Source organism: Solea solea, chromosome 12, assembly GCF_958295425.1.
Source record: "Solea solea chromosome 12, fSolSol10.1, whole genome shotgun sequence".
Taxonomy (NCBI): Eukaryota; Metazoa; Chordata; class Actinopteri; order Pleuronectiformes; family Soleidae; genus Solea; species Solea solea.
This window is the reverse complement of record NC_081145.1, coordinates 22644991-22658393: the sequence shown is the minus strand read 5'-3', so window position 1 is coordinate 22658393 and position 13403 is coordinate 22644991. Positions and strand designations below refer to the sequence as shown.

Genomic DNA, 13403 nt, shown 5'->3' with positions numbered 1-13403 from the left:
ATTTGTCTTTGTCCCTGTTTAGTTTGTGACTTTTGTGACTCCAGAGGGAGCAGCAGCGTCTGTCACACGACCTCAGATGATGTCACGCGGGTCAGAAATCATACGGGGTGAAGAAGACAATTGTCGAGTGACATTGTTGTGTACGGTTTTAAAATAGTTGCGTCCCAATCCAGGGGATGTCACCTTCCTTTGCAGGCCGGTTTCTGATTTATCTCAGGATTCATTCATTCACTTCATCTGCTCAGGGCTGAATGATTTGGGTAAAACATGTAATTGTAGTTTTTCCAGACATATATTGTGAATATTTATGTATTGCCTTTTTTAATTAGCATAAAACATATATGACAATCTGAAATCTGAAAATTACACCAATTACAGTAATAGCTTCTTTATATTTCACTTATTTTATTCCTATTCCTTTTATAATTTCTTCAGTGTGCCTTGTGCAGATTGTGCAGATTTATCATGCTGTTAATTTACCTTTTAGAGGTGGGGGCTTTGTTTACTGTGTGAATCCTGGACGTGCACGCTTGAATAAGACAAAAATGTCCAATTTTGAGTGACCCGACCTCTAAAGGTTGTACAATAGTTCTTCTCAGTGAGGAGGAGGAGGAGGAGGAGGAGTGGATTCAGGTGGGATTACAATGTGTAACACCAGGCCTGCTCTATCGTGGCATTCCATTAAAATGAATTGCTCCTGCTCCTTCACTGTCTCCTCCTCCTCCTCCTCCTCTTCAGGAGGAATGTGAGTGGTGAGTTGTTAGCGTTAGAATGAGAGCTGGCATTGATACCAGCTGTGTTACGATACCTGCAGTGGCTGCTGTTTCTGCTTGTCTTGAGTCGGGGAAACTTTTTGAACATTCCATCGCACAGTACATCTGTGTAGAACCTGCGGTGATGGAGAACTGGATGCACCTCTGCAGCTCAAGTATAAAGCACTTTCCTGAATCGGGACTCTGACTCTGATATAACTTGTTTCCTTTGATAGCTAAAACCTGCCCCCCTGTGTATATTCTTCCTCGTCTACCCTGATGTGCTCCTCTCATATTAATTTAAAAAAAAAAACAATCCTCACTGCTTTGCTTTACATGCCTGAACTGATCTCTTACATTATGTTTCCAGTGCTACAGGAATGTTATCAGGGAGCTACCACTCAACCCCACAACAAGAATTCACCCAGATATTTTGGACTGTATGTGATGGAGTCGAGGCAGCTTTCCAGTGAACTCCATTTTAACTCAATGCAAAGTCCACCGAGACTTGAATTACAATGTAAATCCCAGGGTTACAGTGCAGGACAATGCAAATTGCACTATGAAACAAATCACATGCAAATTCCAAGCAGCACACAATGTTACAGGATGAAGACCCAGCCCCTCTCTACAATGCTCCCAGTGTACTCGACTCCTCTCCTAGGCGAGATACCAAGCATTTTTTTTGACTTCCCATGATGGAGGAACTGGGAAAAGAAACACACTGTAGGAAGGTCACACACACACACACACACACACACACACACGAGGATATTGGAAAGAAGTTACAATGACGGTGATCGTGGAGGCGGCCAGGTGATTCAGTCACATCAGGTCTGGTAGAGTTGTGGTCGAAAGAGGGGAAATAGCAGGAGGGCTTTGGGCCGACTGCCATGTAAGACAATGGGGTTCCTCAGAGATGGAGCTTCCTTGAATTGTGCACAGTTTCCACTCGGTGAATAAAAACACGAGCCCCTCTGAGGTAAGGTTGTTTTTCCACCATGGCCCTGTAAGACACAGTATCTCATTAGAGTGTACACACTCAGACATCAACATGTAACTCTTGTAAAAGGATAATTATGCAATCGTATTTTATTCAGAATAGAGTCAATAGTCAAATATAAACATAGTCATAGTGAAAATGGCTAAGTTGTGTAAAGAACTATTGGGATAAACCAGTTTTTAAAGTGCAGTTTATTGCATGTAAAGGAAAATACAATGTACAAACATGACAGAAGTGCAGTGACAAAAAAGCCTGATGCGTTAATTCAGTGTTTTTCCTCACTGCACTAAACCTGGAAATAATTAGAAACTTAACAGTGTTTTTATTTCTAAAGATAAACTCCTACCTTCCAAGTGACTGCAGAGGGAAAATATAGTCACAAATGACATAGATAGGTCATCATTTGTTGGACTTAAACCATTTGTTTTTATAATTAATGATTTATATTCAGCACACAAGTGTTGTTTATTTTATTTACAAATGTAAATACAAAAGACCAATTTGTAGAACTGGGGAATCTAATAAATAACAGTAGAAACAAATGTAATATACCAGTGAATATTGATTTGTGGTGTACTTGTTGTGTATTGAATGAAATCATCAGTGTCGTATTTGTTATTAATTCATTATTATTTCATTAATCCAAGTCTTTGTTTAGTCACATGAACATTCACTATGGCAATGACTTTACAAACATGTCTTCTATACCTGAGCACAATGTACCGTCACATTTTTATTTCCTTAAAAGGGATTTTTCAGGTGTATTTATACAAAGTACTGACACGGTGTCAGCACTGACAGCGCTGAAAACGTCAGTGAGGACACAAGGAACAACATCTTTTAGCAACTTAACCAAAGAAAAATACACCTACTGAAGGCCATGATATCTTAAGGCTGCTCACTCGTCTGTACCAAAGTCCATAGAGACTTTTTAGCTTGTGGGGACACAGGAGCTGATGGTCAAACACCAAATTCACAAAATCATGCATTTGAAGTTAAAGATCTCCCGTGTGCTCCTGTGTGCTGTGTTATAAAAAAGCTTTTATTCTATGGACTTAGGCACAGGGAGAGAATGGTTTACAAAATGACACAAACTTCAGTTTCCAGGATGCAAAGGTTGTCTAACAACGAGATAAGGTGGCAAACATATACTTAAGATATTATAGACTTAAGAAGTTATCGCTTGGACAAATGTTGGCAGAGTTTTTCACTTCAATTCAGTGAGGGTAAAACAACTGGAAGAAAATCAACCTCAAACCTGGCTAACACAGTAGCATGTCTTAATACTGCAGGATAAAGAGCATCAGTAGTTTGTTGTATGACAAAAGCAGGAAAAGGTGGCTCTTTCAAACAACACTTGGTACTTATGGAGTAGAATAGTGCTTAACAGACAGATTCATGCTTTAAAAAAACTGGACTGTCACCTGTTACCTATACAGAATGAATCTCATCAGTACAAAAATGGAGTGGTTTTAAGGCAGAGGAGTGTTTAGGTTTCATCCTAGCTGAGACAGATTTACCATTTTTCATGTACAGAAAGGAAAAAAGAAAAGAGCACCAACATTATTTTTTTTCTAATACATCTCTTCAACAGCGGTATCAGGTGCTCGATGTCATGTTAACACAAGCACAATCCGTGTGTGACCTTGCAGCTGCACAGGTGTTTGTCTTCCCCTGCTCTGGTTCTAGTTTTAGCCAAACCTGTCCTGGTTTCACAAGCGGTTGCGGCACGGATGAAGAGTAGTTCTGACGCACTAAGCCATGACTTTCTTCTTGCACTCCACGGAGCAGAAGAGGAAGCCCTGCACTGCCATGAAGCGTTGGCCCACCAGGCACTTGGAACAGCCGGAGCACTTGAAGCACTGTGGCTCAGCGTGCCAGTGGTGCTCCCCGTAGGAAACCCTCTGGGCCTCAGGATCCACCGCATTCTGGCAGGCTGCGCATTTCTATGGAGAACGGAGACGGATGTGATGGTGTCAAAACACAAAAAAAACACTGTTTCTTTTCTAATTTTCATTTTTAAGGATTGTCTTCCTGGCTCTTCTCAGTATATAAGTACAATAAACTGAAAACACAAGACGGGCAACGATGTGTTTGCAAAGAAAAGAAAGTCATGGCAAGACACTGCTCGCTATCACAGGGAAACCCGTAGTTCCAAACAGTTACAGAGTCAGAAGTGAAGGCAAATATGACACTACATAAAACCTGCATGGCTTTGCACGGGATTACGTTGGACAAACCGTGTAAACACATGCCGAGGGCTTCACATTCTTGGATTTGGGTGGCCAGTGTTCTTTTACAGCCCTTCTCAGGCATCAGTCTTACAATTAAGTCTGTTACTGAGGCAGCAGGAGAAACAACAAACCCAAGACTTCAGGATTATTCCATGTTAGACTTGTTTTTTTTTGGTTTTTTTACCCACAATGCAAGCACTAAAAGAAATTAAAGGTACAGTCACACATTTAGACTGCAACCCGCTCTAAATAGATAGATTTTTGAGATCACGTTGAATTGGTTCCACCTCCACCAAACTTTAATAGGTACAGATTATGGATCGATGGAGAAGATCCACAAGTATGATCTTATAAAAAATATAATACATAATTCATTTATTTTATGGTTTATTTCTGGCACATCCACTTTGCTTGACATGAATGTTACATTTAGGAGGAACTGCCCAAGTCATTCATGTTCTGATGCTACACATGATAATAGCATTTTCATCAAAGATTAATCTAATCATAGGAAAAGATTATTCATTCTCAGGAGAAATTAGATGCACTGAAAAACAAGAAAACTCTTTTATATATATAATATAAGAAAATACAAAGTGTGTCTCACCACAGCGTAGTTCTTCATGTAGCAGGGTTTGCAGACGGGCTTTTCATTCTCCATGACATACGTCTCTCCTGCGAGGATGCAGTCACATTCGAAACAGCAGAAGTGCTTCAGATGCCAGTTCTGTCCCTCAGCCTGAGTGTACTCGTTACTGAAGATCAGCTGTAAACAGACAAGCACCGACTGCCGATCAGCGGGCGTCACTCAACTACAGAGCGTGTGAAATTCAACCTTCTAAACTACACAACACACAAAAACAAAAGTCATCAAATCATATATGATCGCTCGATGAGTCCGTGGTGTCACCTCGTCACATCCTCCGCAGCGTGGCTTCTCGCTGTCTCCATAGTGACGTCCGCAGTACAGCTTGCCCTTCTTGAAGAAGTAGATCATGTCCACCAGTAGTTCCTGACAGTTACAGCACACGAAGCACGCTGGATGCCACAGCTTATCGTAGCCAGCGCGCTCAGCGTAGACGGCGGGTTCGCCTCGACGCATCGGCTGCTGGCAGTGATGGCACGACTTGGAATGAGGGAAAAGGAAATTGACAGTTAGTACAGTAAAGTGTAGTTAGCGGACATTTTGCATGTCACTACACAAGGTCACAAGGTAAATGCACAGGTAAAACACTACAGACATCGTGTAAACACTTTAATCTGCAGTGTGTTTGGATACAGACATAGAATATCAGAGTTTGTGCCGTGAGTATCATCCATGTCCACTAAAACTGTGTGTGTGTGTGTGCTAGAAACATAAAAAAGATTTCTTTCATCCCATCAGTTTTAACAAAGAATTATTAATATGTACTTACAGGACTTTTCAAAGGGCAACATTGCTCTCACTTTTATTCCAGTTCAAAGCCAAGCAGAGCCTTTTTTGATCTGACAAAAAGGCCATTTTATCAGGAAATATTTCAACTCTCTGCCTTAGGTCTCACTGACTGGTCAGCTGCTTTCACACGTGCACTGACGACATTTTCCTCAAAATGTATGTGACAGTTTTTAAACTGTTTCTCACCAGGCACTCCGAGAAATGTTCATGTGAGCAAGAAAAATACATTTAAAAACAAAATGAAAGCAAGCAAGTGGTGAGTGTATGCTTGGCCCAGCTGCCACTCCTCGTCTGAATATTTGGGAACTCAACGTGTGTGAACTGGACAATCTCCTGCTTTGGTCTTCACACGCACGCATCCAACTTTTAGTTCATGTCTATAAACAGCTGTCGAGAAAAATCCAGTAGTAAACACAAAGTTGTGCGGTCACTGCAGACGGGTGTTATGAAGTAAAAGATATAGAGTTTGAAGAAATTCGAAAGAAAAAAGGAACATATACATGAACACAGAAAGAAGGAGCATGGAGAGAAGAAAATATATTCTATATATAACACAAGAGCCAGTGTGAATCATAATCACATCACTATGCTTCATTCTGAACAGCCAAGCCAAGGAGTCAAAAATGGGCTTACGGCTCCATCTAGTGTCCAGTCGAAGCATAACAGCTTTTCAGAACACACACTTGACCAAAATTCTGGATTCATGACAGGAGTTGTGAGGTCTCAGCAAAAGATTTGTGAGATTCATACATACATTTTATAATAAAGGTGATCATTTTGACTGGTTTGACTGGTCAGACAATATTAACATGTAATAAATATATACATCTTACAAAGTTCTGTTGCGGTAGTCCAGATTGCTGAGCTCCAGGGACGCCCATGGCTCCAGCAGTAGCTGCAGTTCCCATGGCTCCTCCAACAGATGGTCCAGTCCCAGCACCTCCAGCTCCCCCCATTGGTCCAACACCAAGGCCTGCAGCCCCTGGCCCAGATCCAGCATGAGAACCACCAACTCCCGCTCTTAACCCAACCCCTTGACCATTAGCACCAACACCAGATTGTGGGCCAAAGCCTGCCCCTCCAGCACCAGGTGTAGCTCCAACCCCAACCCCTCCACCCTGCCCTCCTGCCCGAACCAGAGCCATCTCCTCAGGCAGCAAGACGTCTCCGATCCCCAGGGCCTCGTCCTTGTATTTGCGGACATACTGCTCCATTAGCTTGACTTCTGCAGGACTCAGTTCGTGGCATTTGGACGGGTCCTGGTCATGCTCCGGCAGCTGCCGAGCCATCTGCTGCCGACGGTAGGCAGCTCCCTCTGTCCCGGCCACCGGGCGTTTCTCTGGTGGGAGCAGCTGAATGTACTGCGCTGCCTGGAATTCAGAGAAGACAGAGACAATGAAATATTTTTGTTCAAACAGGATGAAGGAAGGTCAGAGATGAGAACAGTTCAAAACAGGGGGGGGTGCAGATGCAGCACCAGCCTAAACAAAGAAAGATACAAGAGCGTTTTAAGACTGGGAAAGTTAGTTCTTGACAAAAGAGGAGTCAAAAAAAAAATACGTCTGAGAAACCAAAAACTTCTTGGGAAACCAAAACATCCTTAAAAAAAATTTACCCAAACTTAGTCATGACAATCTTCCAGGGAAAATTGGAAATTAAACATTTCAGGAAGAATTTAAAATTGAACAACTGAGCAAAAACCATATTAGCATGTGATTCAAATGAACTTACCAGATATCTATTAGCTACTGGTGGTGCCCACTCATAGGTGACAGACTGCATTGGCACTTCCTTTTGAACTGGTGTCACATTGGCTGCTGTGGTACTGACAGAGACAGGCAACTTATTAGCCTTTAGTGGTGTGACACTTGCTGGTGCAGGCTGAGCCTGAGCCTGAGCCTGAGCCTGAGCTTGAGCTTGAGCTTGAGCTTGAGCTTGAGCCTGAGCCTGAGCCTGAGCTCTGCTGGGTGCTGCTGTGCCTGCAAATGCTCCAGCAGGCTGTGCAGAGCCGGCGGTGGCAGAGGGGGGTACAACAGTGGAAGAAGCACTAGGTGGTATGATGTGAGCAGTGGAAAGAGCGGGCAGAGTGATGGTGTTGCCCACCATGTTGCCCTTGTAGCCGGGGATGCCATCGGTCTTCAACTTGGCGATGAGGCCAGTGTATTTTGTGTCCTCGAACAACTTCCCGACCTTCTTGTTCTCCTCCGAGTTCATCACCACGTCGTGCTCCGTGATGCCACATTTGCAGTTTCGGCAGATTTTCCTGAAGAGAAGACGGACGAGAAAATATTTATGGCTTTCTGATATTAAATTATATGTTTTAAGATTTTTAGACTGAGATACAATCTTCTTCAAATGGTGTATTCTCACATTTTACATTTAAGATGATCCTCTACAGCTCTTAAAGCTAACTAATCTTTTACAAAATGTACCCGATACATCCCGTCCCCTCATGTTCATTCTCTTTATCAAAGCTTTGCCTCCAGTTCACACAGGTTGTCGTCTGTAATAGAACTGTATTTCCTCGCTTACATATCTGTATGCCTCTCTAGCTTGTTGTGAGATCACTGGATATGCACATAGGCAGAGAACACTCAGTGCTCACTGAAATATTACAGCGCTGCAAGGGCTACAGACACAATTATAGTTGAGTTCATGTTAAAAAGTGTCTCAGAAAGTAAATGCCAAATCTTGCTTTAAAAACAATATCTTATATTTAAGTTTAAAACAAACGTATTACAACAACAGTGTCAGTCTACAACTATGCTGTATAAGTAAAGAGTGTTAGCTGCACATATCTGATCCCTGCACAGGCCTCAACACAACTTGCTTCATGTTTGCAGAGTAACTATTTCACAATTTATGGCATGCGTCAACTTGACCAGGTGCAGAAACTACAACCAGCAAATGCCCCTTAAATGTGTGAGGCAGCATAAACCCTCATTAAATGTGTGTAGGTAAGAACACACAGCTGTGACGACAACATTCACATTCCAGAAATGTCTCAACATTTGGAAGATAATCAATTTCAAATGGCCGGTTACTTTCATTGTTGGTGAACGTTGAGGGAAAGCACCTGGCTGCTTTAACTGCCTGTGAGATACTTTTGACTCTCATATAAACTGGTGCATTAGTGATAGTTGTGTGATAGTTGTGTGTTTATATCAAGTTTGGTTGGATGAGGTAATGGCACAAAGAAGATTTTAACCACATAACCACCTAATAAAGTCTACACCAGCCTATGCCTACTTAATCTTAAGAATGTTTTCACTGCTTTAACTCACTGTCTGACTTTGATGCAGGAGAGTGAGCAATATACAAACTTCAGTTTCTTCAGCTTTATCAGTTTTTTTCACTAAAAACATAGAGCTTGCTTGTCTGCTGCTATCTTGTTTGGTAAGTTTGTCACTTCGATTTTATTAGGTTAGCCTTTTGTTAAGTGAATAAAATCTAGTTTTCTTTGTGTCCCTGCTGAGAATAATGTTTTCAGTGGGAACAATCCTCCAAGTGTGTAGCTGGTTCTCAGAGCTGACTTTGTATCATACTACCCCACCTTTTAAGAAAGACCTACAGGAGGAAAACAACGCCTGTAGGCTTTATGCTGTATGAATTCAAACAGGGAAAGACCACTACAGATCCAACATGGCACAGTTAGTACAGTCTGTAATAATCCACCATTTCCAGACTGGCAGACTTTTCAAACTTGTGCTGTCAGGAATATAAAAGCACCTGGTGATGTCTTCAAGAAAACTAGACGAGTGTGGATAATTGACGTGACAGAACACCATTTTCTTTTTCACAGTCACTAGTCTAAATTAAATACAGTGACAAACACAGAGTAAGTTAGACTGGGAACACACCGTCCCAAAACCCAGTGTCTACACTCGCATTCGCTGCATGTGAGGCTGTAGACTCACTGTGTGGTTGGTCTAAGCTTCCAATTATAGTAAGTTATGACACTAAGTGAGTCTCAAGCCCCTGCTCTTAGCTCTAATCAGACCTACAGTTATCTACAGTAGACTCACACTGTGCCAGTATTTCCACCATTGTCATCACATTTGTTAACAATAAGCCATTTGGACATGGGCTGCAGCTGTTCTCATGCGCAGCATGTTCCTATTAGGCCCATGACTCTTTCTGATAACAGAATATTTTCAATCAAACAAGAGGAAAGTGATGTTATTGACCAGTCTGGGACCATGCTGGGGCATTATTTTGATTTTCCTTTATTCAGACCAGGAACAATGTGCAAAATAAGCATGTCACGGTTCATTGTCTCATATTACCATGTCTGCCAAGTGTCCAATAAAACCTTTGTGTATTGTCACGTAAAACTCAGAGCTTTACTCAAGAGACAAATGACGCATATGTTCTTTGTCTCAACACAGGAAGTCAAGGGGGGGGGGGGGTGCGAAATTGGATATCCACAGTATTTCTCTGATGATGCTATGCTGGAGAAAGAAAATCGACGGTACCTCCAAAAATGCAGCTCGAAGCCTTCACACTTGTCCTTGCATTTCAAACAGGCTGCTCCAGCGCCAAGCTCGTGACCCAGGGTCATCTGTCAACAGAGGAGCACATGTGATCAAAAGTGACATCACTGTTTCGGTTTCACCAAGGAATGAATGGACACACTGGATTTTCTTCATGCAAGATGTCCCACATAAAGATGGAAGGAAATAACAATACATACATCATAGATTAATTGACCATTAAAGGGCATGCGAGTGTCTGTATGTTGTTGCTGTGATGGACTAGTGACCTGTCCGAGGCGTAACCTGCCTTTTGACCTTGTATATCAGCTGTGATTGGCTCCAGCTCCAGTACCAACATAGTACGGTATAATACATGTAATCATTTAGAATTTTGAATTAACTCAGAAGTGTTTGTTGCTGTTATATCATTCGACATTTATCATGATCATTATCAGATTTATGAAATGTTTATCTTGATAGCATTTTTGGCCATATCACCCAACCCTATGGACAAAAATTGTTAGTTGTAGCCCTAGTGGGGACACAAGGTAAAAAAAAGATTGTATTCATTTCACTGCTCACAATCACCCTGTCCTGACTTCCATGATTTAAACAGAGCAATTATATATGTTGTATAAGTAACAGCTGTGCGTTCCCTGCTAAAACGTGAAAATGTCTGCTGTGAATAAGACCCATACAATCCCTTATTCTCCTCTCAGATTTATTTCAGCAACACTTCCAGCTGCCTCCTTAATGACATCAAGGAGCCCAGTTGTTCTCCAGCCCCTTTGTCACAGAACTTTGTTGCTCTCGCCTCCTTGACTTCACCCCCTCCCTCCCTTGCCTTCAGTGTCGAATAATGCTCATGTCCATCTCAAAGCATTTATTGCTGTTTGAGACCATATATGGTCAACTATTCAATGATGCTGTCCACCGTGTAGGACCCAGGAGCAGCAGCCACCCCTGCTGTGAAAGAGATGTGTCTGAACCAAAAAGAAACTCAGTAAAGAGGAATGCAGACATGTGCACTGTTTCTCCTTGTACTTGAGCTTCCATCATGGCGTCCACAGCAGAGTGAGACTTCCTTCCCCTGAGAGTCGCTGACAAGCAAGAGCTACTTAGAACACCATGATTTGCGGTGATAATAAAAATAGCTAATGCATTAGTATTCCTCGGAGAAACGGAACATGCACTCTCTTTCCTTCACTTCTGTAGACTTAGTTCAGATGACTGTATCTGATGTGTAGAGGAGTTTTGTGAAACTGGACTGGAAAAACAATATTTGATTAGAAGCACAGTAGTTTTGTGTCAGAGACATTTTCAGGCTTTTGTTTAATTTTCGAGCACCTAGACCTTCAGTGCAACAGTAAATTGTGGGATTCAAAGTGGTCACTACTTGTGGAGGTCTAAATATTTATACTGGGAAGAGCGATGATGACTGGTCATTTTGGGCTGATGTCACAGTCACAGCATCCAAGTTAACGTTGATGAGTGACTGCAAAGAGGTTGTTCAGACACAAAGTCTGTAGTTTAGGTCAAATGAGTCACTTTCATGAGTCATTTAACTGCAGCAGATCTGAACTGCAGGCCACCGGCTGCTGTGTGTGTGTGTGTGTGTGTGTGTTTGAAGAACATCAAATGAAAAACATCAGATCATTTTTTAGGTCAGCAAGTAGCTAAGAAGAGTAAACAAGACGTAAACAAAAAGGCGACTAAACATCTATGATAAGTACTTCAAGTTGAACTAGCTGCTAAACAACTGAAGCTCAAAGCTCTTTCTGCTCAATTGGCTGCACATCCTGGGGGACATTCCCACTCTGAAGAGACGCTCAGTTTGCAACTATAACAACTGTTTTCATTATCAGTTCAATTGTTAGTTATTTTCTTGATCAATTTATTAGTTAAAATGTCGGGGAAATTGTGAAAAACAGTGACCCATGGTCGCCCCAAATAACCTTCATTTGAGAAGCTGAAATCAGAAAACATCTTTTTTTTATAATTTATTTATGTGATGTGTTGTTTTTAAATTAGCCTGTGAAGCATCTGTGGAAATCTGTGTTGCAACCTTAACGTTTACTGAGGCTTTATATATACTGTATCTTCCTGACTCACTGCTGCAATACTAGTAATGCAATATAGTGAATACTTCTTCAAAAGTTCTTTGCAATCTTCTCCTCACTTTTACTGACAGTTTGTCCCTGCAACTTAAGCAAGAATTTTTATTTTTACACAAATGCCAGAAACAAATTGATATTTGTTGCATAAGGACTGACTGCCAAAATAAACAACAAAGGTTGAATCAAATCTACATGCAGGCCTCACTAAAGCAAAGGTGATGATAAATTAAGAGTAATAGCTTATTGAGTGATTGATTCTACAGCTTCACATGCCAAACTAACCATTTATAACCCTGCAAACATCTGTTGTCACTGCTTCCAGCTATCTACAGGTCTAAGCAGGAATCACAGCTCAGGCAAACTGAGATGACGACATGACGGAATCAATAACCAACAATACCTGTTGGGTAAATAAACAGTGTCTGTAACCAATCCATGGGCAACCAAGAGACATGTTTTTTCACCAATGTACATACACACATTTTTGAAGATGCCAAGTTACAATTATTAAAGGGACAGTTACAGTGTGGTTGTATGACTGTATTGTGAACTGTAAACATGGCTGCCAACAGGACAATGAAAAACTGATTTTTACCAGTTAAGAAAATGCTCACCTAATAAAATATTTAATAACTTAAGTGTACAATACCTTTAAAACATGTATGCTCATAATCTCCCCTTTAGACATCGCTTTTCTAATTGGAAAATGAACTTTAAGCCACTCACTCTCCCACACCAGGGTCCATAGAGAAATTCAGCGTTTTAGCTCACAGGGACACACGAGCTGCTAGTGTACTGCTGCTTCATTTGGTAAGTTTATGTCACTTGGATTAATCTGAGCAAAGGATGGCAAACACCAAGGACATAAAATAACTTATCTGGATTTGCTGACAGAGACAGTAGTGTCTCAACAACTCCAAAGAGCTGTGATGTAAAATCTTTACTTTTCTCAATGGACTTTGGTGCAGGCTGACCAAGCGACACATTTAAACTTCCCTCAAGTTTAAAAACTTGTAGAGCATATTTTTTTTCATTTTAAACCGTTACATTTCACTTACTTTATATTTGTAAATTACAAATAAACATGGAAACTCATTTACAGTAACTTTCGAGGCCACCTGCACTGTGCTCGGCACACCTTCTCTCAGGGCGTTCCCGAGTTGGTTAGAGATACAGACGGAGAACAGTGAGAGGCAAACGCTTACCTTCTTCACTTCCTTCTCTATCTCCATTTCTTCTGTCCGTGAGATGTAGACGAAGCGAACAACAGACTTTCTCCTCCCGTAAAAGAAATGTCAGGGGAAAAAATATCTGAAATAAGACAACGACACGAGCCGGTCCACTCCGCTTTCTCTCCGGCGTCCAAGTAGTACTAAACCGCCGCACA

The 13403-nt window shown here is 41.5% G+C and overlaps 1 protein-coding gene across 1 annotated transcript; it reads right to left on the bottom strand.

The window, feature by feature from the left end:
• Window positions 1-1928: 1928 nt before the first annotated feature.
• On the bottom strand, window positions 1929-13403 carry tes (testis derived transcript (3 LIM domains)). Its single transcript, XM_058646437.1, has 7 exons — window positions 13222-13403; window positions 9900-9985; window positions 7156-7687; window positions 6258-6794; window positions 4900-5115; window positions 4597-4755; window positions 1929-3701 (listed from the first exon to the last, which is right to left on the bottom strand). Exons 1-7 carry the CDS (start codon window positions 13246-13248, stop codon window positions 3510-3512), a joined length of 1749 nt encoding a protein of 582 aa, XP_058502420.1. The 5' UTR covers window positions 13249-13403; the 3' UTR covers window positions 1929-3509.

Excerpts from the sequence above, each read along its gene's own strand:
- tes (XM_058646437.1), bottom strand. The coding sequence starts at position 13,248 with ATGGAGATAGAGAAGGAAGTGAAGAAG. Across the intron at positions 9,986-13,221 it reads TAGAGAAGGAAGTGAAGAAG|ATGACCCTGGGTCACGAGCT; the intron begins GTAAGCGTTTGC and ends CTCTGTTGACAG. Across the intron at positions 5,116-6,257 it reads GACTACCGCAACAGAACTTT|TCGTGCCATCACTGCCAGCA; the intron begins GTAAGATGTATA and ends CCTCATTCCAAG.